The following is a 25,748-nucleotide window of genomic DNA, read 5'->3' on the forward strand; positions in this document are numbered from 1 at the left end:
TTTTTTAATGCTTTTTGAGCACCACTGAATATGTGACTCTGCCCTCAACATGAGAATGGGAAATCACAGAAATTAGGTTTTTGAAGCTAGAAAGCATCTCTTTCAAAACACAGTTCTTTTTTTTGTCTGAAACAAGCCCTGGTCTGTTTATCTTCAAAGTGTAGTTCAAAAAAATTTATCAGATTCATCTCCTAAATGCTAATTTTGCTAACTGTTGAGTGATGTTTGTATGTGACATAGTAAGTACTTGCCTCTTTTGTGGTCAGAACTTTAAAGTCTAATTTCCTGGGCTTGAAATACTTGTACAAACCAGGCTGGATGAATTCTCATGATGCCAGTTGGCTGGGGTAGTTTCCAAGGGGTAATAAATAACTCCTCATTGCCACGACCACCATGTCCAAGTAAGAATAAAGTTATCAGACAGCTCCCCAGACAGATGCTTAATCACCGTCTCCACCTGCTATGTCACCTCTGTCACCACAGAGGAGAAATGGAAGTGAAGTGACAGGGAGAGAGCCAGGTAGGGGAGTGACCATATGTGACATCCAGAAAAAATGCCATTTTCCCCTTGCCCTCACAACTGTATGGATGCCTCGGCTTATGAGTATATTGTTTACTCAATATTTCAAGTGTCCACTGGGAAGCAGAGAGGGATGCTATAGTAGGTATGGAGCGTGGGAGTGGGTGTACAGCTGTTTATGTGGTGAGACGATCATGAGATTTATGGATACATTGCTCTTCAAAAAGCAGAGACATACAAACCAAAGGAAATACAGGTGGTTTGGGGCTCTTGTAAACCCATACAGTGTTCTCAAACATTTTTATGTTACGTGTGTTTTGAGAGGAAGATGGATTTATTTCGAGGATCAGGAAGGACAGGAACCAAAACCCAGAATCCAAACTCTGTGCCCTTCAAAAATCATGGAACTGTAGAACATTCATGATAGAGAGGGCCTCCGAGATTCTCTGTCAAGTTGTATCCTTGAAGAAACTGAGGCCAAAGGAGGGAGAGGATTGCCTAACTGCTTTGTATCAGAGCCGAGACAAATGGCCTAACAGCGCCACTGCTGAGTGCACCATAATACACATAAGGACCCAGTTTGGTTTTGGAAACTATTTTTGAAGAGACCTGCTTGCTATGTTAGTTTTCCCTCCTAGCCAGTCAGGCTTACCATGGAATTTCCCTACTTACTTCCTAGTGTTCTAAGAACCTGGTAGCAACTTTGAAAATGCCGGTTACTTTTGGAACTCCATGGTAGCTCCCCAAGATCGGGATGTCCATGTGATGTTTTCCGCTTAAGGTGTAAGCCTTTTAGATTTAGGGGGTGAATTATCCCACAGTGATTTTTTTTTTAATGACATTAGACTCATAAATCAGCAAGCAGCCTGAGTAATAGATGTGTTCAGAAAAAGATTCAAGTTCTTATTCCAAAGCTGCAATATACAAACTATTAAATTTCTAATGTTACCCATATTGGAGAGTCTTTCATTCATGGTAGCCTATATTTCTGATTCTACAGAGAAATGGCTCTTAAATAAATGTGTTTTTATCTTTGTGTATGTGTTGATTTCTTTATTATCTGTTTGTAGGGTATTCCTGAGAGTGAAAGAAGAACTACCAAAGCAGAAAGTGCCTGGCTCTTCCGGATATGGTACAACTTTGATCATAAGTATCCTTAATTGAGGACAAAGTGGCAATATAGATACAAATAATTATAATTTAATGGGACAACTCTTTTGACCATTCTCTTGCTGAAGTGGAATATAAAACCTACCTTTGATCATCCCTTTCCCCTTCAGTCTAGTGGAGAAAGTCACTAGAGGAAACTCACACAAATGAATTCCTCTGAAAACCCATGAAACCAGTAGGGACTGGTTATTGCAGAAGCTGACTGTGTGCATGGACTCAGGAGCCCTTATGATAGACTTGGTTTAATATATAGGTTTGTTTATTGAGAGAACTTCAACATTTATTGTCCTTTAGCTAGTCCAGTGAATGCTGTAAAAGGTATTTGTTGTTTCTTGTCAGTGTACTTGGTAGGGTAAAAGAGGAAGGGCTGCCTTAGGAAAAAACATGAGAATGAGAAACGCAGTAATTTGAGATACCACGGTAGTCAGCAATCTGCCTATTTTTCTGACCTTTCCAAAGACTGGGGGACTCCTCTCTATTCAGAATGCCCATGCTTCATTATTTACCAAATTTCTTTCAAGTCCTATTTTAACAGTCTTCTTCATAGCTATACTTTGGGTTGGGTTATATCTAATAACCTATTTAAATCATCCCATTTAAAAAATGTTATCACTCACTATTTATTCAAATTACTTTCTTATTTGAATATCAAACTAGAAAAAGGGACCATGGAGTTCTTCCTGGCTGAGACTTACCAGGAAATGAATCAAAAGTAGGTTTATGTTCCATTGAAGCAAATTTTGGGACAACCATGTAAAATGTTTTTTCCTTGCTTTTGACTTTCTAGTCAAAACCTTCTATGTTTAAGAAAAATGCACTTGACATTTATCATTAGAAGCTACTACTTACTATATTCTGTTTGCTGGATTTTTACATTCACCTTTTCAAATGATTCAAATTAAATTACTATATGGAAATACGCATGCAAGCATATCTATGGCATTAAGAGTTTCATTAGCATAACCTTTATTTAATTATTTTTTTAATGGAAGTACTGGGGATTGAACCCAGGACCTCTTGCATGCGAAGTACACACTCTACCATTTGAGCTATACCCTCCCCCAGCATAACCTTTAAAAATTGTGAATCACTATATTGTGTACCTGTAACTTAGATAATATTGGACATCAACTATACTTCAATTAAAAAAAATTTAAAGATATTATAAATAGAAGAAACTATATTCTATTGCTGCTAATTTTGAATGGTGCTGTGATTTTATAATTTAATAATTAAAGCCTGTGAGAATTTTAAAAAAAGAAGGCTCCCATTAGGGGGAGAGATCCTGGCTCTTTAAAACTGTTTAATGATTCTGTCATTACTTTTGGCTCCATTTTTAGCATTTTGGGTATCAGCCACTCCTATATCTCTTAGGGCTTTTTCAATCCCTCTGATTTAACAAAAATTGTTTAGTTTTTCCTGCTGAAATGTCTTGTACACTTTCCGCATAATAGACAAAATAGTTAAATAAACTTCATGTAGAGAAAGAGTAGAATAATAGCTTATTTTTCTGTAAATTCTTATAGAAGTAAACACCAAGAATTGTTTGACTCAGTACTACTAGACTAACCTGGTAATTTTAATACCTAATGCCCTAGTAGAATTAATCATTCATCATTCTAGATTTCAGTTCCTTTGTGCAGCCAGATTGTTTGTTATAATTGAGATACAACTTAAATGCAATAATGTTCACAAATCTTAAGTGTACAGCTTAATGAATTTTGACCTATGTATACACCTGTGTGCCTGCCACCCATATAAAGATAAAGAGAACATTTCAAGAACCCCAGAAGGCACCCCCCTGTGTTCCCTGCAGTCAGTAATGCCTTCCCTGAAGGCCTGCCCCATCCCAGCAAAAAGGCCAACCACTATTCTGATTTCTAGCAACATGGATTAGTTTTACCTGTTTTTGGTCTTCATATAAATGGAATCATATATTATGTATTACTTTATGTTTTGCTTCTTTTACCCAGCATTGCATAATTTATCTATATTGTTGCCTGTACCAGTAATTCATTCTTTGTCATTGCTGTGTAGTATTCCATAATGTGAATATACTACAGGGTTTTGGTGTTTGGTTTGGTTTGGTTTTTGGTCAGATGTTCTACTGTTGATAAATATTTGGATTGTTTCCAGCTTTTGGCTATTACAAATAAAGCTAAACATTCATATGTGTATCTTTTGATGAACATAGACACTCATTTCTCTTGGGTGGAATTTGGAACAAGTGTGTGTTTAGATTTAATAGATATTACCAACCAGTTTTCCAGAGTGGTTCTAACCAGTTTACACCTCTACCAGCAATTTGTTGTTTCACATCTCCCCCAGAACTTGGTATTTGCTAGCCTTTTAAATTTTAGCCATCTCAGTGGGTGTGTAGTGATATCGCCTGTGGTTTAATTTGCATTTCTCTGATGGCCGGTGAGGTCAAGCATCCTTTCATGTTTCTTGGCCATTTGGATATCCTCTTTTATGAAGTGTGTCTGTTCAGTTCTTTTGCTCATTATTTAATTGAACTGTCTTTATCTTTTTCTTACTGACTTACAGTTCTTTCTATATTCCTGAATTGAGGTTTTTGTTAGTTATATGTATTGTGAATATCTGCTCCCAATTTGTAGCTTACTTTTTCATTTTCTTAATCTTCTCTTTTGAGGAACAGAAATCCTTCATTATAATGAAGTTTATTTTATTAATCTTTTTCTTTATGGCTAGTAGTTTTTGTGTCTTAAGAAATCTTTTTTATCTTGAGGTCATAAAGATGTTTTCCTATTTTCTTCTAAAAAGTATGATTGTTTCAGCTATCAGATTTAAGCCTTCAACCCATTACAAATTAATTTTTGCATATGGTGTGAGATATGGGTCAAGACTTACTTTTTTCCATATGAGTATTCAGTTGACCCATCACCGTTTATTAGAAATGCCATCCTTAACCCACTGTACTATAGTGGAACTTTTATTGTAAATCACTTGACCATATAAGTGGGAGGTCTATTTCTGGAATCTTTCTATTTGTCTATTTTTACATCAATACCACACTGTCTTAATTATTATACTTTATAATAAGTCTTACTATCCAATAGGGGAAATTCTATAGGTTTGTTGTTCTTTAGTATTGCCTTGACTATTTTAGGTCCATGGCATCTTCATCTAAATTTTTTAAATTAAAAAAAAATTTTATTGACATATAGTTGATTTGCAGTGTGGTGTTAGTTTCTCATGTGCACCATAGTGATTCAGTTTTGTGTGTGTGTGTGTATATTTTCATTATTTTTGATACTCTTTTTCATTATAAGTTATTACAAGCTATTGAATATAGTTCCTTATGCTATACAGTAGGACCTTGTTGTTTATCTATTTGTATATAGTAGTTTGTATCTGCTAATCCCAAACTCCAAATCTGTCCCTCCCCGCCCCTTCCACTTTGGTAACCATAAGTTCATCTAAATTTTAGAAACAACCTGTCATTTTCTAAACACACATACACATGTGCACACTTGCAAAAACAAAAAACCGCTAGCAATTTTATTGAGTTTGTATTAAATCTATAGATGAATTTGGAGAGAACTGACATTTTAACAATATTGAGTCTTAATCCTTGAACACAGTATATCCTTCCATGTCTTTAGATCTTCAATTTCTCTCATTAATGTTCTGTAGTTCTCAGTGACAAGTCTTGCACATCTTTCATTATATGTATCTCTGAGTATTTGATATTTTTGATGCTCTTATAAATGGTATTTATTTCTTTTTATTTTCTACTTGTTTGCTTTTTTTTTTTTAATGGCATTACTGGGGAATTGAACCCAGGACCTCATGCGTACTAAGCATGTGCTCTACCACTGAGCTATGCCCACCCCACCTTATTTGCTCTTAATATAGAGACAAACAATTGGGTTTTTATATATTGACCTTGTATCCAGCAATCTTGTTAAGTTCACTTACTATTTCTAATAGTTTGTAGATTCTTTTTGATTTTCTGTACAGTCAAGCGAATAATAATGTTTTATTTTTTCTTTTCCAATATATTGTATTTTTTAATTGAAGTATAGTCAGTTTACAATGTTGTGTCAATTTCTAGTGTACAGTGTAATAGTTCAGTCATACATACACATATATGTTTTCATATTCGTTTTCATTATAGGTTACTACAAGATATTGAATATTTCTTTTTTATGTCTTACTACACTGGCTGGACCTCTCCAGCACAGTGTTGAATATAAATGATGATGGTGGACATTCTTGTCTTTTCCCTGACCTCAGGGGAAAGTTTTTCAATATTTCACCATTAAGTATGATGTTGGCTATAGGTTTTTGAGATACCCTTGATCAATTTAAGAATATTTCCTTCTATTTCTGGTCTGCTGGAGTTTTTATCATGAACATGTATTAAATATTATCAGATGATTTTTCTACATCAATGGAGATTATCACATGTTTATTTTTTCTCCTTTAATATGTTATTTTGCTGATTTTCATCAATTGTTTGAATGTTAAACCAATGTTACATTGCTGGAACAAATCCCACTTGGTCATGATGTATTATTCATGGTGTATATCACTGGATTTAATTTGCCAATATTTTGTGTCTGATTTTTGTGTCTATTTTCATGAGGAGATATTAACTTGTGATTTTTTTTTCTTAAAATATCCTTGTCAGTTTCTAAAGATTATGCTGGTTATATAAAATGAGTAGGGAAGAATTTTCTTCTTTTTCTATCTTCTGGAGGAGTTTGTATAAGATTGATGTTATTTCTTCCATAAGTTCCAGGAAGATTTTAACCAGTGAAACCATCTGGGCCTGGAGCTTTTTATATGAGAAAGTATTTTAGTTTCTTTAATAGATACGGGACTAATCAGATTTTCTTTTGTCAGTATTTGATAAGATTTGGTTTTTAAGGAATTTGTTCTTGTAGAGTTAAATGCCAATACTTACTATCCTCAGTGCTACCCTGTTAAGTACCACTAAAGTAAGACCTGGTAGTTTCTGTACTCGATGCACTAGTAGAATTCATCATTCCAGATTTTCAGTGGTTCTGTGTGGCAAGATGTTTTTATTTTTATTTTTGGAGAAAAAATGAATACTGAAATGAGAGTCTAACACAGAGGAACTCATGATATATAATTTTTTTTAATGTTTTTAGGATTGAGTTTCCTTTGATACTAAAGTTTCAACTCATTCAGGAGGCCAGCTGAATCCACAGTAAATAATGAAGACCATTTTTATTACTATATTTTACCACTGGAATATTTACTCTCTTTTCAGACTCTTACCATTCTTTACTTTCTTCCATATCTCCTTCAGTGCTAAATTGTTAGTGAGTTTGTCTTCCTTTTGGTTTTAGTAAAATCAGAAAGGCAATATGATGTAGAAAGGGCACAGGATTTGGAATCAAGCCAATCTGGGTTCGAGTATTTTTGCTCCATTTACTTAATTGTGTGACTTTAGGCAGATCATTGACTTCTCTGAGCCTGAGTCTCCATGCTTATGAAATAGAGATGATAATAAAATCTCCCTCTCATTGCTGTCTCACTGATATAATGCAGTCATGAAATGAGACAACATTTGCTATCTGAACTGGTAGGTACACTTTGATGGTGATTGTTATCAAATGAGTTGTCCTTCTAAATTGGTGGATAAAGGAACGCAGCTCTTCCTTAACCAGCACAGCTATCTGAAGCCTCTGCTGACGCACAGTGGGCCTCCTCTTACGACAACCCTCCCTGCCTGCTGTGGACCCATTGCGAGATGCCTAACTAGCCCCCAGGCTTATGAGGTAAGTTACTTTTATCCAGAACGTGAGTTCTTCATTAAGTTAAATTTCTCTGCTCTATGGATGGGTAACTGGTTTGGTTTGGTTTGGTTTTGCTTTGCTTTGTTTTGCTTGCTTTTAAGGCATAAAAGCCATAAGTGGAAATATAAGCATATTTTCCTTAGCCAGAAATTGCTCTGAAATCTGTAAGTATCATTTAAGTGTTTGAAACATCATTTGAAAACAGATATAGAATAGTCTGTTATCTTACTATCAGTGATTTTACTGAATAATTCTGTTTCCACGTTGGTTTTCATTATGTGCAGTGTGTGGCCTGAGCTCAGTACTAAATGCATATATTTTAATCTGTAAATCGAGGTTGTCACAGTCACACTGAGAGGATTACTAAAACAATTTTTGATGCCCCTAAAGTGCAACAGGTGGCCTTTTGTTTCATACCTACTAACTTTTGGATGTTAGGGAAGGTTTATCTGTGTTCCCCGTCGCTGGGAGGCATGAGCGTATCTCGATATAATCTAGGTTTCATATTTTGTCCTTAGCTACCAACATAGGTTTGGTGATTCAGGAGGTATTGCAACAAAGAAAGAAATAACAAATGCTAACCAGTTTTTATTTTAAAATATGAATATTTAATTTTTCAAGTTCTTTTTTGAAAACCTTTCATTCTAACCGAACCCTTCAAAAATAATCTGTGGCATCCAATAAAGTGCCCATGTTAACAAAACTGACCAATTTTTACTACTCTTATGCAACCCTTTGAGTTGAGAGGTGAGGCTGTGGTAAAGCAGTGTAGACATGCACCCCCGCATGTCCGTATGACCTCCTCTGTGCTGTTTTAGAGCAGATCCCACAGAGGATGGACAGGGAAAGGTAAACTTAGCAGGGGTGGCACCTGGTCAGGGAGGAGTACCCCACAGCTTTGTGCTATGTTGAGGAGTGCACACTTCTGACAGGTCGTGCTCCTGGGGTTGGGGGAGCACCCTGTGTGGTCTCTCCCTCCCGCCTTGCCCAGGCTCCCCTCTCAAGCACAGTCCTCGTTCCATGCAGAGGGGTCAGCCAACTTTGTTAGTTAAGTTGGTGAGGCTTAGCTCTTGGATTCCAGACACACACTCGCCATCACCAAAAGCCAGAAGACTTCCACGATGACTCTGTGTCCTGTGGAATATAGCAAAACACAGCACTGCTGTATTCGTTTCCTTGAGCTGCTATAACAGTACCACAGACTGAATGGCTTAACAACAGAAACTTACTGTTTCACAGTTCCAAAGACTAGGAGTCTGAGGTCAGAGTGTCAGCGGGGTTGGTTCCTTCCAAGGGCTCTGAGGGAGAATCTCTCCCGGACCTCTCCCCAGCTTCTGGTGATTCGCTGGCAGTCTTTGGCGTTCCTTGGCTCGTAGATACATCGCACAGATCTCTGTCTTCCTCTTCATATGGCATTCTTCCTGTGTGTGTGTGTGTGTGTCTGTTTCCCAATTTCCCCTTTTTATAAGGACACCCACCAGTCAGGGCCCACACCAAAGACCTCAACTTGATCATCTGCAAAGACCCTATTTCTGAGAACATCACATTCACAGGTGCTCGGGCTTAGGATTTCAATGTCTCTTGGGGGTTGTAGCCTGTAACAACCATAAAACTTAATTTTTAAATGTTTTTGTTATGTTAACTACTTTTTTAGTTATAGAAGTAGCATGATTATGGCCAGATATTCAAACAGTACGCAGTGTACGAAGTGAGAAATAAAAGTCGCCCTCCTCCTGCCTATGTCCCCCAGAGGCAGGCTTTCTAAAGGTTTACTGTGGATGCTCCCTGATACATTTTATCTACACAGAGTTACATGTGTATATATAGCTTTGCTTGTTATTGTTTTACACAAATGGGCTCATAATAAGAGTATCATCCTGCTAGTGCGTTTTTCACTTAATAATACATCTCAGATACCTTTCTGTGAGTACCTGAGATCCCTTACCTTCCCTCTGTTGAGGGCTGCATGGCGCGGCTTTACCAACACTGATTTAATGTCTCCTATGGCTAGACCTTTAAGTTGTTTCCTTTTCTGGTTTTGTTATTCCAAACAACGTTTGCAGTGAATATCCTTGTATGTGTAAATTTACCCTAGTATATAAAGTTATATAGAATAGAATAGTTATATAGAAGGTTAAATTGCTGAGTCAAAAGGCATATGCATTTTAAACTTTGATAGATACTGCCCCAAACCTCAGGCTTACTAAAGGCATTAGAAGGGGCTGAAAAGCCCCTGCTGACGTGTGAAGGCGCCACGGAGCTTGGTTGTGAATCCGGCTGAACTGAGTGTTAGACACGCTCGTTAGACTTTCTGTTATAACTCGATTGGGCAGGAAGGGATTATGACTGGTTGGTGGAATGGTTTGTTTGGTTTTTAATTCACATGTCTTTGTCTTTGAATATTTAGGCAGATTTCTAGGAACAGTAGTTTTATTTTTAGGTTTTAATTTTTGCCCAATAGTCTCCTCAGTCTCTTTGACTCTCTTAGACAAATTTAAAATTGTCAGATACACACAGGAGAGGAGAGCTGGATGTAAGATGTTTCTATCAGCTCTCCTTTCCTCAAGGAGTATTAGTCACAGACTTTGTTTGCTTGATCAGTGAGTATTTAGAATGATTCTTACTCTTTACATTAAAAAATGACTTTCTGATTTTTAAAAGTAGTATGTCAGGCATAGCGGGGGAGGGTGTAGCTCAGTGGCAGAGCGCATGTTTAGCACGCACGAGGTTCTGGGTTTGATTCCCGGTACCTCCATTAAAAGTAAATAAACCTAATTACCTCCTCCCCCTCCCCCAAAAAGCAAAACAAAACAAAAAATAAAACTATAAGTAGTATGTCTTCATAATAAAATTTCAGAGAGTACAGAGACATAAGGAAGCAAAAACCGCTAGCAGTGCTGCCATGCAGAGCTCGCCGCCGTCAGTTTGTTGAGCACCCTTTCAGGCTTCTCTGTGGGCATGCACATCTTCTAATTTACCGAAATGGCACTGTACATGCTAGACTTTCTTTTCCCCTTTTGTGGAACTTTAATTATACTCTTTTGGCCCCAAAGTTTCCATTAGAACCAGACCTTATTGAGCTGGGTGACAAGTATGTAGTGAGGGTCCAATATATTAGGAGGGACATTGTGTTTCTAGGCACTGTTGATGCAGACGTGAAAGCTTCATTTATATAAATCCATTCAACAATCAGTTGAACTTACCTTTGGTGAATGCTTTCTGTGTGCCCCAGACTGTTAGGTGATCGGACTGCAGCCAACAAGGGCCTGAGAGTCTAGTGGGGGGAGGTCTGGAGCAGACCAGGGCACAGGCAGTTATGCAGAAGGGCAAGTGCCACTGCAGGGAGAGGGCTCAGTACAGGGCACGGGGGGGAGTGCAGGAGGGACACCTGAGCTAGCCTCGGAAGGTCAAGGAAGACTTCTGGGAGGAAGTGACTTTTAAGCCAAGAGCTCAGTGATAAGTAGGCACTCATCACATGAAGGAGGGGAGAGTGGACAAGAGGTAAGAGAAAACCCAAGAGATTTGGGCAGCTGTCAGTGTGCGGGCACGCAGTGGGGAGGTTGGGGTGAGAGAAACAGACTGTGGTGGGAGACGAAGCTGAAGGGCCCAAGCCACCCCATGTCTTTAAGCCAAGGCAAGGACTTAAGACTTTGTTCTCAGCGCAGGGGGCAGTCCCGGGAACGTTTTTAAAATAGACCATCCTTGAAAATTCTCCTACTGGGAATGTTTCTTGAATTTCTTAACAATTCTTAAAACTTACTTTATTTGCATTTAGAACCAGGAACAATTGAAAGACGATGACTCTGATCTTATTCTCAATGATGGTGATATCAGCCTGACGTACGGGGATTCTACCGTGAACACTGAATCAGCAACATCTGGTGCCCCGAGGAGATTTATGGGAAACAGTTCTGAAGATGCCTTGGACCGGGAGCTGGCATTTGGGGACCACGAACTGGTCATTCGGGGAACACGCCTGGTTCTTCCTATGGATGATTCTGAACCCCCGTTAAATTTGTTAGATAATACAAGACACAGTCCAGCCTAAGCTTACTAATTCCTCACTTAGTGATCTGTAAAATTTGCACATGTGATTGTGAAGAAATTCGTACTACCTAAAAAGTCCCAGTGCATGTCTCTGAATGTTCAAGCTGTATAAATGCTATTTATATGGCACTGAAAGACTATAAATACCCTGTACAAGGCAGATTGTGAACAAACTATTCTTTTATGTTTTATTGGCTGCACTATGTAGACCGGATCTGTTTTAGAAAGTTAATTTCACAGTGATGTCGTGTGTTCTGTTAGCCTTATGTCTCAGTTCAAGTATACACGGTGACACATTTACTCTTTCTTATATTTACCTGACACTTAGCCAGAGTACCAAGTTCTTGTGATGTGAATTAATTTTGTTTGGTGGGAGGGGAAGGAGAGGAAAGAGGGAGTGTTATTTCGGGGGGAGCCCAGGTAAGAGAAGCTCCTTTGTCAGGAAACTCGTGTTGACTGCTGCTGCCTGTGTCGTGACCTTTTTCTTTCGTTTTTGTCTGGTGGCCTGTTGTGTTGCGAGAGGCCGGCGGCTTCAGATCTCACCCCATGCAGGTTGTGGAGTGAAGTGTGGGGGCCCTTTTCCCCACCTCACTGTGAAAGAACAGATTTGTTGGCTACAGTCCACCACCATTCGGCAAAGAAGGCTGCAGGTGGCTTCCAAGACTTCATTTCTCTTCTTCCAGATCGAGACCTTGGAAGGAGTCACGTCATCGGGCCCACTTAGCCAAAGTACAGTTGTATATAGTTCAGAGCACTCGATTTTGGTCTGAAGGGGCTGGGGCGGGCAGAGAGGGGGCAGAGGTCAGGAGGGGGAGTAAGGAGAACGGTGGCTTCAGAGATCTCTCTTCCCAAATCTGTAAATATTCTATACCAGATAAGTTTAAATAAGAAATTCAATTGCTGCTTACCTTTTGATTATGTACTTTATCTGTATAGCAAGCTTTGTGGTCAGAAGTTTTTATATCAATTTAAATCGCTGCTCTTTAGCAGCCAAACAGGAGCAAAATGTAAAATTTTTGAACTTACTGTGTCTAATAGTCATTCGTTAGTCTGTAGTTGATGTTAATTTATGAATCCACGGTCAGTCTGTACTACACCTCAGCCAGTCGTAAGAGAAATACAGTGCTCCGGGGAGCTTACTGTAAGGGCGGGTGCTCCCCTGTGTGCACCGGGTGTAGTTGTCTGCATTTTCATGTGACTTTTTAATATGAAATACCTAAGCTGCCATTTTTTTTTTACAGTTTTCAAGGAAGAGTGCATAACAATTTCCCACTTCATATTCAGAGTATGAAAGTGGATTCTATTCTGTAATGCTGAAAATACCTAACAGTGCGTTGAATGCTTAGCAGAGGGATCCTTTCTGACATTGATTCTGACCTGTTAATGTTTTCAGAAGAAAAAGAGAAACTTTTGTGGCTTTTCATCCCCCCCCAGGTCTGAGTAGCATTGCCTTAAATCTTAACCCAATTCGAAAATGGATTTGTTTACATGATGTTCAAATTTTCCAATGCAAAATATCTTTCCAAATAAAATACATACTTATTTTCCCAAAGGTTTCCTCGCTGTGATGCAAACACTCCTTGAGGTTTTAAGGGAATTCTACTGTTGGACCCTTGAGTGGCAGCTCTAACTGTTGGCATAGCCATTTGTTATGTAGTAGTAGTGACTTTCCTGCCATGCAGGAACCCCGTGAAGTGTGCATTTTCTATGACGTGTGCCTCTTCATGCAGTCAATAATTTCTTGTTAATGTGCGTTTGAGGGGCTTTGAACTTCAGTGTCACTTACCCATGAAGTTATTCATGTTGTAAAAGGTTCTACAGGAAATTAACAACTACCTTTTTTATTCTGTCAAGTTACTGAGCTCACTTTAGCAAACGGCTGTAAATACTTAGCATCGCAAATTCAGTAACTCATCTGTTTCAGCATGCATAAGACTTTTTCGTAGGGAAACTGATAAAGCTTGATAAAACTAAATCTGCCTTCGTACTTTATCAGAGGAGAACCAAGCCTGCAGTGCTTACATCAGCATCTGGAAGATTCTCCTCTCCTCTAATCTGTGTGCACATCCCCAAGCGAAGAGGAAAAAAACAAACTGCTCATACATCCATTGTTTAAGACACCTGAATGAACTTGGATGAGGGACAGTCTGAGCTACCATCATGCACAAGTAGAACTGTTCTTGGACTTGTTTTTCTGTTCCTTGTGGACCCTACACGTTTGAATGACTTGAATGTTGCATCTTTTAAATTTATTTTTTAAGGTTCCTTGGCATTTTATCCTAGTTGTCCGTGTTTGGCAGTGTGCTGTTAAAGTAATAGACTTTTAATCTTTATGTATTTTTTTGTTTTCACTTGGAGTACTTGGACAGATGTTATAGTGGTTTCTTTTAGGAAAATCTGTCATTAAAAAAATTATAGCCTTGCAAATAACCACTCACTGCGTCTGAGTCACAGTTTATTCTAGTGAGGAGTAAAGAGTGCTGACTTCATTTATTTTTCTACCTATATACCTAGTGGGAGAAGGGGAAGGCTGATGTTTAAAAAAGCAACAAACAGAAACCTAACAGAACGTAACTTATGGGGTGGCAAATTTTTGGTGTTTATGTGTAAGGCTGGATGTGTTTGCCTATGGTCACAATTGGACCATTTAAGAAACACGAGTCAAAGCAGTCGCGTTCTGTTACATTGATTTGTAGCCTGTTAGCCCAGTGGTGGCTAACGTCATGAAAATGCTCGTTCCATTGTATGGGGAGTACATTTGGTATCCAGCTGGGCAGAAAGGCCGTCCCAAGTTGGGCTGGGAGCACCATCACACAAATAGTCCTTTTTCCAAGTTAAAGATAGGTCTTTCTTTTTGTATATAAGTTTTGTCAGTCGGGGTTTGCTGACAGCAACTGGGCCCAGCCTGTTAATGGCACTGACCGTGGCCGTGATCGTCTTTTGTTGACACCCACTCCAGCTTCCCTGTTTACCATCCAGTGAGAGACCCAGGGTGGGCCTCCACACCACAGGCTCATTTCCTGAACAAACTCACGTTTTCTAGTACAAGTATAAATCCCTCCATTGGGTTTGAGGAAGTTCGTCCTGTACACCTGACTCAATGCACGAATGTAAGGAGATGAAAGCAGGGATGGCTTGACTATTTTAAGCCTCATACCTCAACGTGGCATCATCTGTGTGGAGCACTTCCTGTCAAGGACTTTCTCATGAAGTCAAGTGGTTCCCATTCCTTTGAGCCCCTCTTAGATCCAGACAATGCATATAGGAGGTATTTTTTAATCTACTTTTTAATTAAACATTCGTCATGCTGTGAGGGTCTATTTTATTATTCTCCTTCGACAGGTGAGGAAGCTGAGGTGCAGGGAAGTTGTCACACTGCTAGTAAGTGACAGACCCAGGACTCAATTCCAGTCTTGCTTAACTGCTCCTCCACTAGCTCCAATGGCAGGTGACAGGCTAGTCTAACTAGAGGGCTGATGAAGGGAGTTGCGGACTTCTGCTGCCCACCACCTGCTTGCCATCCTGCCAGGGAAGGGCATGAAGTCTCAGCTCTGCCTCTCCATTGGCTGCACCATTGGCTGCCAGACCCAAGTTCCCCTGGTTGGGAAGTTTCTCAAATTCTTAGTGAAGTGCCCTCCTGTATCTCTTTGAGCCCGTGGGCAAGGCAACCTGGCTAGCACCATATGCCTTCACCCTCTGCCTTCCAACATTTTCACTAAGGGGCCCACTTTTTCTGGCAGAGTGTGTGGTCCTGAACAGTGGCTCTGCGCTCACAGAGTTTGGGGTAGTAGAAAAAACCTGGCTTTGGAGTTACACAGCGCTGGGTTCACAGCCAGGCTCTGCTACCTTACTGTGTAATGTCGACCACTTACATGGCGTGGCTGAGCCCTTACAATGTCTTAGCTATAAAGATAATTCATTGGAGAAATATTTGAGTACCTACCTACTTTGTTCCCCCACAGTGGCTATAGCAGCAAACAATGGCGTCCCTGCCCTCACAGAGCAGGTTTTCCAGAGGATGCCAGCAGCTGTCTCACGGCGGGGAGTGGTTGGGAATCATTCATGCGAGAAAGACTGACTGCCTTCTGGTAGGGGAATATCTATCTTAACTAATCAGCCGATAACATCAAATACGAACATCACAAAGGCTATGATGGAAAAGTACAGGAGGCTCTGAGAGGGGACTGTCATTTGGTGATGGGGAAAAAGGGAGGCTTTTCCTGACAATGGGATATTTAAGGTTAGATCATAAGAGTAAGCAGAGGGTCAAGCAAATGACAGAGGGAAGATGAGGAGCATTCCGGGCAGAGTGGACAATGCCAGCTCTCCGCCTATAACTGATTTTCCACACAACATTCATCCATCAGTTACTGACAGACAGTGGGTACCACGCTATTTACAGAGAATGAGGAATAAAGCAGATGCAGGCCACCCTCCTCACGCTTACATATTAGTGTGCAAGGCAGGAAGTACCTAACAATCATAACCAGGAGCACCTTGAACCCAAATCTGCCCTCGTAACTCCTCTACGTCAGCCCTGCTCCCGCGCCACCTCCAAGGCAAGTCCATGCCCCTCTTCTGGGTTGCAGCCTTCAGACGCTTGAGAAGAGGAGCGGGTCTGTCTTCCCTGAGTCTTTCCACCCCCAGACTAACAGCCCCATCCCCTTCCTGTCTTTCAGACATGCGCCAGAAGTCCATGGTTCTAGACATTTCTATGACTACACCTGAGACCATGCTGGGGTTTTGTTTTAGGGGCCTCAGCCCCCTTGTTTTACAGTGTCACCAGAAAGTCCAGGCTGGCTCCTGCCATCACGAGCTTGCAGTCCAGGTAGGCCAACTGTAAATAAATACGCACATCCCATAGTTAGAGATTGGGATAAGGGACAAATGGGAATGTGACAGAGGGTACTGGGTGCGAGGAGGCGGCGGCCTGGCAGCTGTAGGAAGCTAATCGCTCGGGAGGTGACACCAAAACCAAGGCTTGAAGGAACCCGCCAGGCAGCGAATAGGGAAAGAGTGGTGAAAAGTTCTGGTTTAGGGTTGGAGCTCACTGAATATTTGTTGAAGAGGAGCGAAATGTCCTCCTGACCTTGACCGAGTTGGCTTTGGCAGTCCAGCACCGAGGAACGGGAGAACGGAAAGCCCGGGGTCCCAGCCCTGCCTGCCCCTGGGCGCACTTAGGAAGCCGCCTAAACCTCTCTGAGCCTGTGTCTTCCTTTACAAAATGATGACAGGTCACGGATACAGTAAACATTTATCGGGCTGCCGTCATGTTCCGGCACTGTGGTAGGGACTGGTTTATGATTCTGGCCCCAATTAGCTGCCAGGCCTTTTCCGGGGATGAAATGAAGTGATGGACATTCACACATTTTGACCAGGATTCAGAAGGCTCTTGAAAGCTGAGCTTGAGTCTTCCGTAAGGGTTTGCTGATGAGGGGCTATAGGGATAAAATACGGACAACTCTTTGCAGACCAGGCTTCCACTCTGGGCGACTTTCCTTCAGAATCTCCAATTCAGCAAGTTGGAGGTTTCCCAAGAGGTTGCCAGGGGGAAGGCTGAACTCTGAGCTTTGGCTTAGCTGGGGCTGTCATGGCTGGAGCTTGAATTCCACGAGACCTGACCGTTTCTGGACCATTCTGTCTGTCCAGTGAAAGAGGCCTCTCCTCGACCACACACCCAAACCGCAGTCACAGCCTGGGAGTCCCGCCCTTGGGGTCCTGCTCCTTCCTCACTTGCTGCTGTCCGATGAGCGCCCGGTCCCAGGAGAGAGACACAGCTTAGCGCCATGCAAGTTATTTCTTTTGCAGTGATGGAAAAACACATTGAAAACTCTGTGAGCGCTTCTTGGAAACAAGGTTTAATTTCTCCAGAATTGTTGGAACTGGAGTGCTTCACTGTGTGTTCAAATACTAATCCTACCAAAATTGCTTGAGAAGTATTCAATTCTCAGTTGCTTTGGGAGTCACGAGGCTCTGTTGCCTGATCTTTTTTTTTCCTTTTGTTCGTCTGAATTTCCTATACAGCTGTGTTCCCATGTGGACTAGGCAAAAAGCATGTGAGCTGTTTTTTCATCTGAAAAATCTGGAAGCTTTTTGTCAGATAATGGAAGATGCCTGTTTTTCCAATCTGAGAGCTGGTTAAAGGTAAGAAAGCTGGATAATGGCGATTGGACCCCCTGATTGTGCTACAAAATTGGTTTCTTAACACTTTCTTCAGACCAACAATCAAAACTCTATTTTCTAAGGGGAACCATGAAGTGGATATTTAAACATTCCAGTCAACCAATATTTTACTTCCTAACTTCCAGTCAGCAAACACTGAGCACCTCACAGGGGCTGAGCCCTGGGCCGAGCACCAGGGACACAGACGTGACTAAATCATGGTTTTGATCTAAAGGCAGCTGCAGCCAATCAGGTAAAAGTATTGCAATCGTGGGAAAGCATTAAAAGGGGGCCGCTGTTTGGGATTCAGGGCCCTCACCCACTGCTGCTTCTGCCTGGAACCTGTGAAGAGGTTAAGTTACACAGCAAAGAGAATTAAGGTTGTAGGTGGAATTAAGACAGCTAATCAGTTGGCCTGGGGATGGGGAGAGGAGCCCGGATTATCCAGGTGGCCCCAATCTAATCACACGGTCCCACAAAATCAGAGAACATTTCCTGGCTGTGTTTAGAAAAAGAGATGTGACAACAGAAAGAGATGCTATGTTGCTAGCTTTGAAGAGAGAGGAAGGTGGTCTCTAGAAGCTGGAAAAGGCAAGGAAATAGAGCCTCCAGAAGGAAGACAGCCCTGCTGACACCTGAATTTTTAGCCCAGTGAAACTGTCTGACTTCTGACCAACAGAACCGTAAGCTGACAAGGGCTTGTTGTTTTCAGCCACTAAATTGGTGGTGATTTGTGATGACAGCAGTAGGTAACTCACACGTTGCCTTTAAGGGAGAGGGTATCATCTCTTTTATTATTCAGTTTTGAATGTCTGCTCTGTGTCAGGCCTTGAACAAAATCCAAGAGTCCACAGGCCGGGAGCGGGGCCAGCAAGTGTACAGACAACATGGCACCAGGACGGAGGAAAGTCCAGATAATAAATGCACGGCCAGGGTATGAGTCGGGAGGCTGGGGAAGGCTCTGCCGTTTCTATGACTTCAGCCTAGCTTGAACGAACACTTCCACGTGACTCACTGGTGTAAGGGATTTTCCGAGGCCACCATGCCCACGAGATTACCAGGGAGTAGCAACGTCTGGAAGACACGATCACATATGGGTTCTAGAAAGATCACTCACATTGTGGCCGCAGTGGGAAGGATGGACTATCTGGATGGAGCGAGAGTGGACACAGAAATCATGAGGGAAGCTGAGAGAGGGTGTGGCCTGAGCTATAGGAGCACCCCTATGGCTGGAGAGGAGGGAAGCTACACAGGAGACATGCCGTCAGTGGGCTCAACGGGCCTTGGAGACTGAATGTGGTGAGTGAGTGGGTGGGGGGGTGGGAGGAGGTTACCACGATTCCCAGAGATCTCGCTCGAGCAAATGGGTGAGTGGAATGGTAGTACTACAATTTTAGAAAATACCTTTTATGACAAAGAATTTCAGAGAGGTAGTCAGTAAGGGTACGAATCTAAATTTGCCTCTGGGAGGTAAAAGAAGATGGAGCCCAATCAGAAAAAGTGCCGTAAGAGAGAGGAACCAAGGGCCCACACGAGAAAGTTGGGAGCGGATGCGAGCTTGGAAAACAACGGGACTTGCAATCCATCCTCCCATTATGACCTAAGAACATCTGGAGTTTCTGCTCTTGGTGGTGTCTGGGGAAAATCATTGCTTTAACCAAAGTACAATAGATGGAGAGGAAAAAAGAAATTACTTTCCCTCCTTACAAAAAGCAGAAAGCTTCCAACATTCTCAGGGAACGCTGGGTGGTGTTATTAGGAAACTGAAAAGCACGTCAGTCTGGATTTCTGTGTCTTCTCCGCTGTTCCGGCCAGAAGAATGAAAATATACATTGCGGGTGCTCTAAAATGCAGTTCTTAGCATTTTCTGAGAGGGTCAAGGGCCAAGGAACGAATCCTGGATCTGGAAAGGAAGCCACGGCTAGTTGGCCAGACCCATTCTGGTTCTGGGGAGGTTTACGTGCAAGCAAGGAGACTGCTTCACTTTGTGCTTTTCCCCAAAGGCGGCTGCAAGAGGTCTCTAGCAAATCCAGTCTAACGTCCAAAGCCCTCTGGTATGCGGTCCTCAAACCCCGTGGGCCGTGAGCTTGCCGAAGCGGTCGGTGCCGGAGCTGCAGCCTCGGTGGAAGTTTGAGCCAAATAGCAACTGTTAGGACAGAGTTCATCAAACACGCAGAGCTTCCAACTTTTTAAAAATTGATTTTTGCCTCAAGAGAAGGAAATCAGCAATCGAGAGTGTAACTGACAACAGAAAGCAGAGAGGCCCGTATTAAGATGAAGGAAACATCTGGTTTTTGTTTTCTTAACTTTTATTAATTCATCTGAGGTGTGAGTCACCAGCTCACCCAGCCAATGTTTCCAAAATGAGGTCTTCCTTGCCTCCGGAGTCACTGGGAAAAGTCACTTCAGAACTACCTTGAGAGAAAGATGATCCACGGAGAGCTGCCATTTTTTTAAAAATGTAATGTTGGTCCTGATAGGTTATTTCCTAAAATTGCTTTTACATTAACTCATGGTTACATTCCTTCTTCAGCAGGATTTTATTCCTCCACCCAGAAACCATAGGGCTGATGTGCTGATCTAAAAATGTGTACAAACTATGCCCTTCACCTACATAGAAAAGCTCACTGGCTCACCTCAGTCTTTCGCAGTAGAGGGTGGGGTTAGCTGAGTAGCCCCTGGAGACACTTAGGAAAGAGGAAGGTCTCTCCCTTTCCCCAAGGTTTTCTTGAACCAACACCAATCCCACCCCAAAAGGGGGCTCAGATAGAGACATCAGTGAGAGAAGATTACTTGCTGGGTTCCCACCCACTTGATGACCAACATGGCACTTTCAAGGTGGCTGGTCAGAGTTCACAGTTGACCTAAAGTTACCATCCAGGACAAGTCTGGCTGTCTGTGTAATGATGGAGCCAGAAACTTTGCTCTCATCCAGCCGAGCTCTACTCTTTTTGACCTATTGGTAGGAGATGTCAGTAGGGAAATTCAAACCTCTGCCTTTCATAGGAGACCAATTACTTGATTCTACTAATCATTCATTCATTTATTGATTTATTCAACAAAGTTTATCTGAGCACCTACCCAGGGTTCTAGGAACTCAGAGGTAAATAAGGCATGGTTCCTACCCTCAAGAAGCCCACAGTCTAATAGTAGAGACAGACTTGTAACTAGATGAATTATTATTCTATGATTCCTGAGGAAGTTGGTATTGAATTGAACCTTAAAGTATAAGTTAGATACATAAGCCTGAAGCACAGGAGATCTAGACTTTGAGAGTGGATGAGATCACCAAGAGAAAGTGTATAATAGAGTCCTAGAAAAAGACACAAAATAACAACAACAAACAAATAATTAAAGAGACTAGAGAGGTGGGGAGAAAACAAGAAAAGAGTGGGGTTACAGATATCAAGGGAGAAAAAGGATTTTCATTAGGAAGAGATGGTCAATAACATCAACATCAGTAAAGAGATCAAGTCATACAAAGACAGAAGAGCATCCATTGGATCCAGGAATATGGAGACGTCGCTGACCAATGGTAACAGTAAAGGAATGGCAGGAGTAGGTTTAGGGGAGAGCTTTTGATTGCTTGGATATGGGAAGGAAGGGAGAAGGGGATGTTAAGGATGACTGCCAGGTTTCTGGACTGAGTGATTGGTGAGTGGTGCTTCCATTCACCAAGATGTGGAACCCAGGAAGAGCAGACCAGGGGGAGAGGGAAAAGGAAGTTCAAGTTTGGACACACTGAGCATAAGGTACCCATGGGACAGCCAAGTGGAGATGTCCAGTGGTCCACTGGCTATATGGGTGTAGAGCTCGAAATTCCTAGTTTATAAATAAAATAGACTAACATGGCCATTTTCTCTTTCTGTAGAGAACTCCATGCCATCTTTTCATTATGCCTTTTACCTGGATCAACCGCTTAGATATTTTCTAATTTTCAGTGTTTCTCTGTGATTTCTCAACTGATTTTATTTGAACCAGAAGCATCTGTACGTGCAGTTTTGTACCATGCAGTTGGAACCACTTCTAAAGAGAAACAGAAGAGTTTACAGGTTAATTAAAAAGTAGCTGGAATAGCTCCCCTTACTGGATTGAGCCAGTTGCCCACCTCCTTTCCATAACACTGATCTGTTATAGAACCTTCTCTTGTTGCTGTTCACCTAAGAAAGAAGCGGAAGAGTGGCTTCGATTCTACCTCAATTATAACAGCATCTAATGTCAGTATTTATGGACCATGATCCGATTCAATATTACATAAAGGGCAAAGAAATCTCAAATATTTAAATGACATGACTGAATTGAAAACCAATGTCTACCCTGGTCATTCCTGGGAATTGTAGCACTCGTCCCTAAGCCATAGACACAGGGAGCCCTCAAGTACTTTATGCGTCAAGTAGGGTCTGTGTCAAGGCATCTCTCTTTCCTTTTACAGACAATCTTAAGTTCTTGTCAGCTTCCGGCTCATGTTGTTTCCTACCCGAAGAGAGTCTTTCTGTTGTGTCCACTGCTGTAAATGAAAATCCCAATCTTCGTAAAGAACATGATGTCACTGGCTTGCCCTTTTCTCGACTCTCCATCAGATTGAATTTAGATATGATACTGGCAAGAGCAACAGGATAAATGATCAATTTGTGATGTGTCTGGTCCAAGGGGGATTATTTTGACAGTCTGTTCTAACCATACAAGCAATGTTTCTAATAATAATGAAAAGTTTTATTAGGTGTTGTCACAGATGTAAATGTTTCATAAAGCTATTGCTCCAGTTGTAAATCATATGCTTGAATACATACTCAAGTCACCTCATTAAACACCAAGAAAAACTGTGTCTTTCACATAAATCTTGGTCTCAAATGACTTTAAAAAAAGGATCAAAGAATAAAACACAAAACTCAAGCCCCAGCCATCTAAAGCTGAACTTGAAGAGACTGACAGGAAGATGAAAATTTCCTTTATCTCCTTATTTAATCTTCCCTGGGAGATCATATCCTCCAAGATTTTTATTATCTTCTTAGGTTCATTGGATTCTCCAGAAATAATAGAACTAGAGAAATGATCCAGACTCTAACTTTTAAAAAAATCTCTGATTTATTGAGGAACGATTTATATACAGTAAAATTTATCCTTTTTAGTGTGTAGTTCTGTGAGTTTTGAAAAACACATACAATCGTTTATATCAACGATCAAGATACATAACATTTCATCACTCCAAAAATATTCACCTGTGCCCCTTTGTAGTGAGTCCCTTCCCTACCCTGGGCTCCTGGCACCCATGGACCTGTTTACTTTTTCCAGAATGTCATATGAACAGAATCATACAGCAAGGCAGCCTTTCACAGACTCCTCACTTTTAAAATTAACATTACTTTTCAGACAATAAACATTCACACATGTTCACTGTGGAAAAATGAAAAAAAAATTAACTAAGAGAGAAGAATATATAAAAATGCTTCCCAAAGAGAGCCATTGTTCACGTTTCAGCGTTTCCTTCCAGTCTTTTTTTCTGTGTGTGCGTGTGAACTTGCTCATATAGAAACGAAAAAGTACAAAATGGGCATCCTACTGCGTACAGGATTGGGGATTTTTATTTTGGATTTTGTGACAATATTGGGAGCATTTTCTTAAGGACTAACTCTTTCTTGGGGGTTGTAGCCAAGAGCCCGATCAGCAGGCTCTGGAACAGATAGGAAACAGCAGAATCACCATGACCTGGAGGAAGCCGGTCAGAGCTGCCCCTGCAGGCTCAGCCCTCCACATCTGGCTTCCCGGGCTGCTGAGTTCCAATTGTCTTCCTCAAAGCCTATTTTTTGTTGTTGCTCCTGGCTTTTTCTCAGCTAAAACAAACACGGTCCCAGGATAAGTTCAGGTCTCCCCTCCCACAGAGGACTTTCCACACCACATTAGATTTCTCCTTTATTTTGTCCCTCTCCCCTCTCCCCTCAGATGGTGAGTCCCTCAGCCCCCCTGATTATTTGTCTCATTTCCCCTCCGCCTGTGGCATACATACTACTCAGCAAAAAAGGAGACAGTGACTAAGAATGCCATGAATGAACAAATGCATAAACCAAGATGAAAGTCTCTTCCCAGGCCTGGCTGCTGCCACTCACTTATTTTTTTTTCCCCCTCTTCTGCTTTACACTCAGAAGATGAAGGGAAAGAAAACCTCTGGGGGTAAGATTTTTCGTGGCCATCATGGAAGGTGTGGTTCTTGCTTTCAAACGTGTGGGCATTCCTGACTCACAGCGACACAGCCTGGCAAGATGGCCAGCGAATGACTTTTCCCAGTGCTACGGCCAGCCTCAGGCGTTGCCCTGTGGCGCCAGGCCAACATTGCCTGGTCAAGGAGAGGTAAATGGCAGAAAACGGGAAAATGGACCTGGCAGGGAATGAAGAGGCAGTCGGCTCAGAGCTGCTGCTGATGGGCACACAGACCCCGAGTGATCAGCTGAGGCTTTTCCGTGGCCGACTCGCCCCTTGTCCTGCCTGTCCTTCTGGGGATGGGGAGAAAATTGAAAGGGTCTGTGTTGCAGAGCATGGGTAAGGTGAGAAGAATGAGGGCGAGGGCAGGCAGAAGTCCAGCAGAGTTAAGACTTCTCGTTTTCCCCTTTGAGCCTACTCATTTGATACTTTCCACCTGGGGGAGTCATAGTAACAGTTGCCGGTTATTGAGTCCTTCGTGTGGGCCGGGGGCAGGGTTAAGCACTTCACACACGCTGCTTGGTTGAATCTTCAGGACAATCCTCTGAGGTAAGCGCTATTGTTATATCTCTTTTACAGATAAGCAAGAAATTGAGGCACAGAGAGGTTCAGTGACTGTCCAAGGTCACACAGCAGCTTACTTACAATACCTGGGCTACAGTGAACACTCTTATTGATGGGGGTCATTACAGATATTATCGCTACTATTGATCCGAAGAGATGGCTGATAACAGGCTCTGAGCTGCATACTCCCGTAGGCCTCCTGAAGCTGTCAGGGGTCTGCCCCACGGCCAGTAGGCCCCCAACTTCCCTTGCTGCCTCTTCAAGACTTGGGAAGATGGCTCCTTGGGTGGTGGGAAAAGTGATGCTGGGCTTGTGTTTGGCTCCTTCTTGGTTCCCACAAATGCCCTTAACATTTTCCATTTTGTGAGCTCTTTTGTGAAACAGCTATGATGTGGTTGACGGTATTTGTAGTCGGAGCCAAATCAAGCCTTCCTCTGGAGGAAAGCTGGAAGCCTTTAAGGGTCTTGTCAGTGCTCGCAGAGCCCACAGGCCCCTTCTCGGTGGCGCCCAAGGCCGAGCTTTCCCGGCAGCCGCCGCCGAGCACAGTGCGCTCATTGATGCTCGAGCTGCTGCCCTGGGCAGGGAGACCAGCACAGTATCAGCCTGGCTTGGCCTCGTCCGGGGCCTTTCTCCAGGGAGGCCTGTGCTGGAGCCTCGGATCCGCCCTTGATGCTCTTAGTGGTTTGGGAACTGCTACAGACAGCTCGAGATCATTCCCCTTTCTGCCATCTGTCTTTTCCGCAGCATTTTTTTTTCCAGGACCCAGGAGAATCTTTGAAACTTCAAATCACCCGCGTGCCAGGAATCCCCACAGCCTCCTTGTGAGCAGTAGATGAGCACCATATGCTGTTTATATAAAAATAAATGGCTTCCCCCCATGAAGCACCCAGGCCTGAATCACTGGCTAACCCCTCTTTTACCTTAGCAGCTGGAGCAAGGGCCTTGTGGATAAGGATGCATATGCAGACAGCAATTTGGCTCAAAAAAGCCTCAGTTTGTTTGTATGAGAGCCGCGTCTCCTAGGGAGGCAGGTGGGCAGGCCAGTAGCCCCTCTGTGGGGTCAACTGAAGAAGGCAAGAGGGGAAGGCAGACAGGTAGCGCCCTACAGTGACCTGCTTCCCCACGCAGACTTTCTCAGGGGTCCCCCTCATCCTCATGACCCCTCCGGACATCAGGAACCCTAGGGATGGGAGGGGCGGGAGAGGAGAATCTCTTTTTTTGAACTTCAAACACCATAGGCTTGACTTAGGCAATAGCTGTTCATTCATTCATTTGTCAAACAATTACTGAGTACATCT

At 42.2% G+C, this 25,748-nt stretch overlaps 1 protein-coding gene across 2 annotated transcripts in view; it reads left to right on the forward strand.

Annotated features, from left to right (window-relative positions):
• Nucleotides 1-13,963, forward strand: part of SLC9A6 (solute carrier family 9 member A6) — a 50,699-nt gene extending 36,736 nt beyond the window's left edge. For both annotated transcript variants that reach the window (XM_032474529.1, XM_032474528.1), the window contains 3 exons: nt 1,591-1,670; nt 7,359-7,464; nt 11,258-13,963. In XM_032474529.1, the coding sequence (XP_032330420.1) occupies nt 1,591-1,670; nt 7,359-7,464; nt 11,258-11,530 (459 nt within the window). In that variant the 3' untranslated portion in view covers nt 11,531-13,963. The remainder of the gene's footprint in view (nt 1-1,590; nt 1,671-7,358; nt 7,465-11,257) is intronic.
• Nucleotides 13,964-25,748: the final 11,785 nt, after the last annotated feature.

The sequence above is a fragment of the Camelus ferus genome, chromosome X (genome assembly GCF_009834535.1).
Source record: "Camelus ferus isolate YT-003-E chromosome X, BCGSAC_Cfer_1.0, whole genome shotgun sequence".
In the NCBI taxonomy this organism is placed as follows: domain Eukaryota; kingdom Metazoa; phylum Chordata; class Mammalia; order Artiodactyla; family Camelidae; genus Camelus; species Camelus ferus.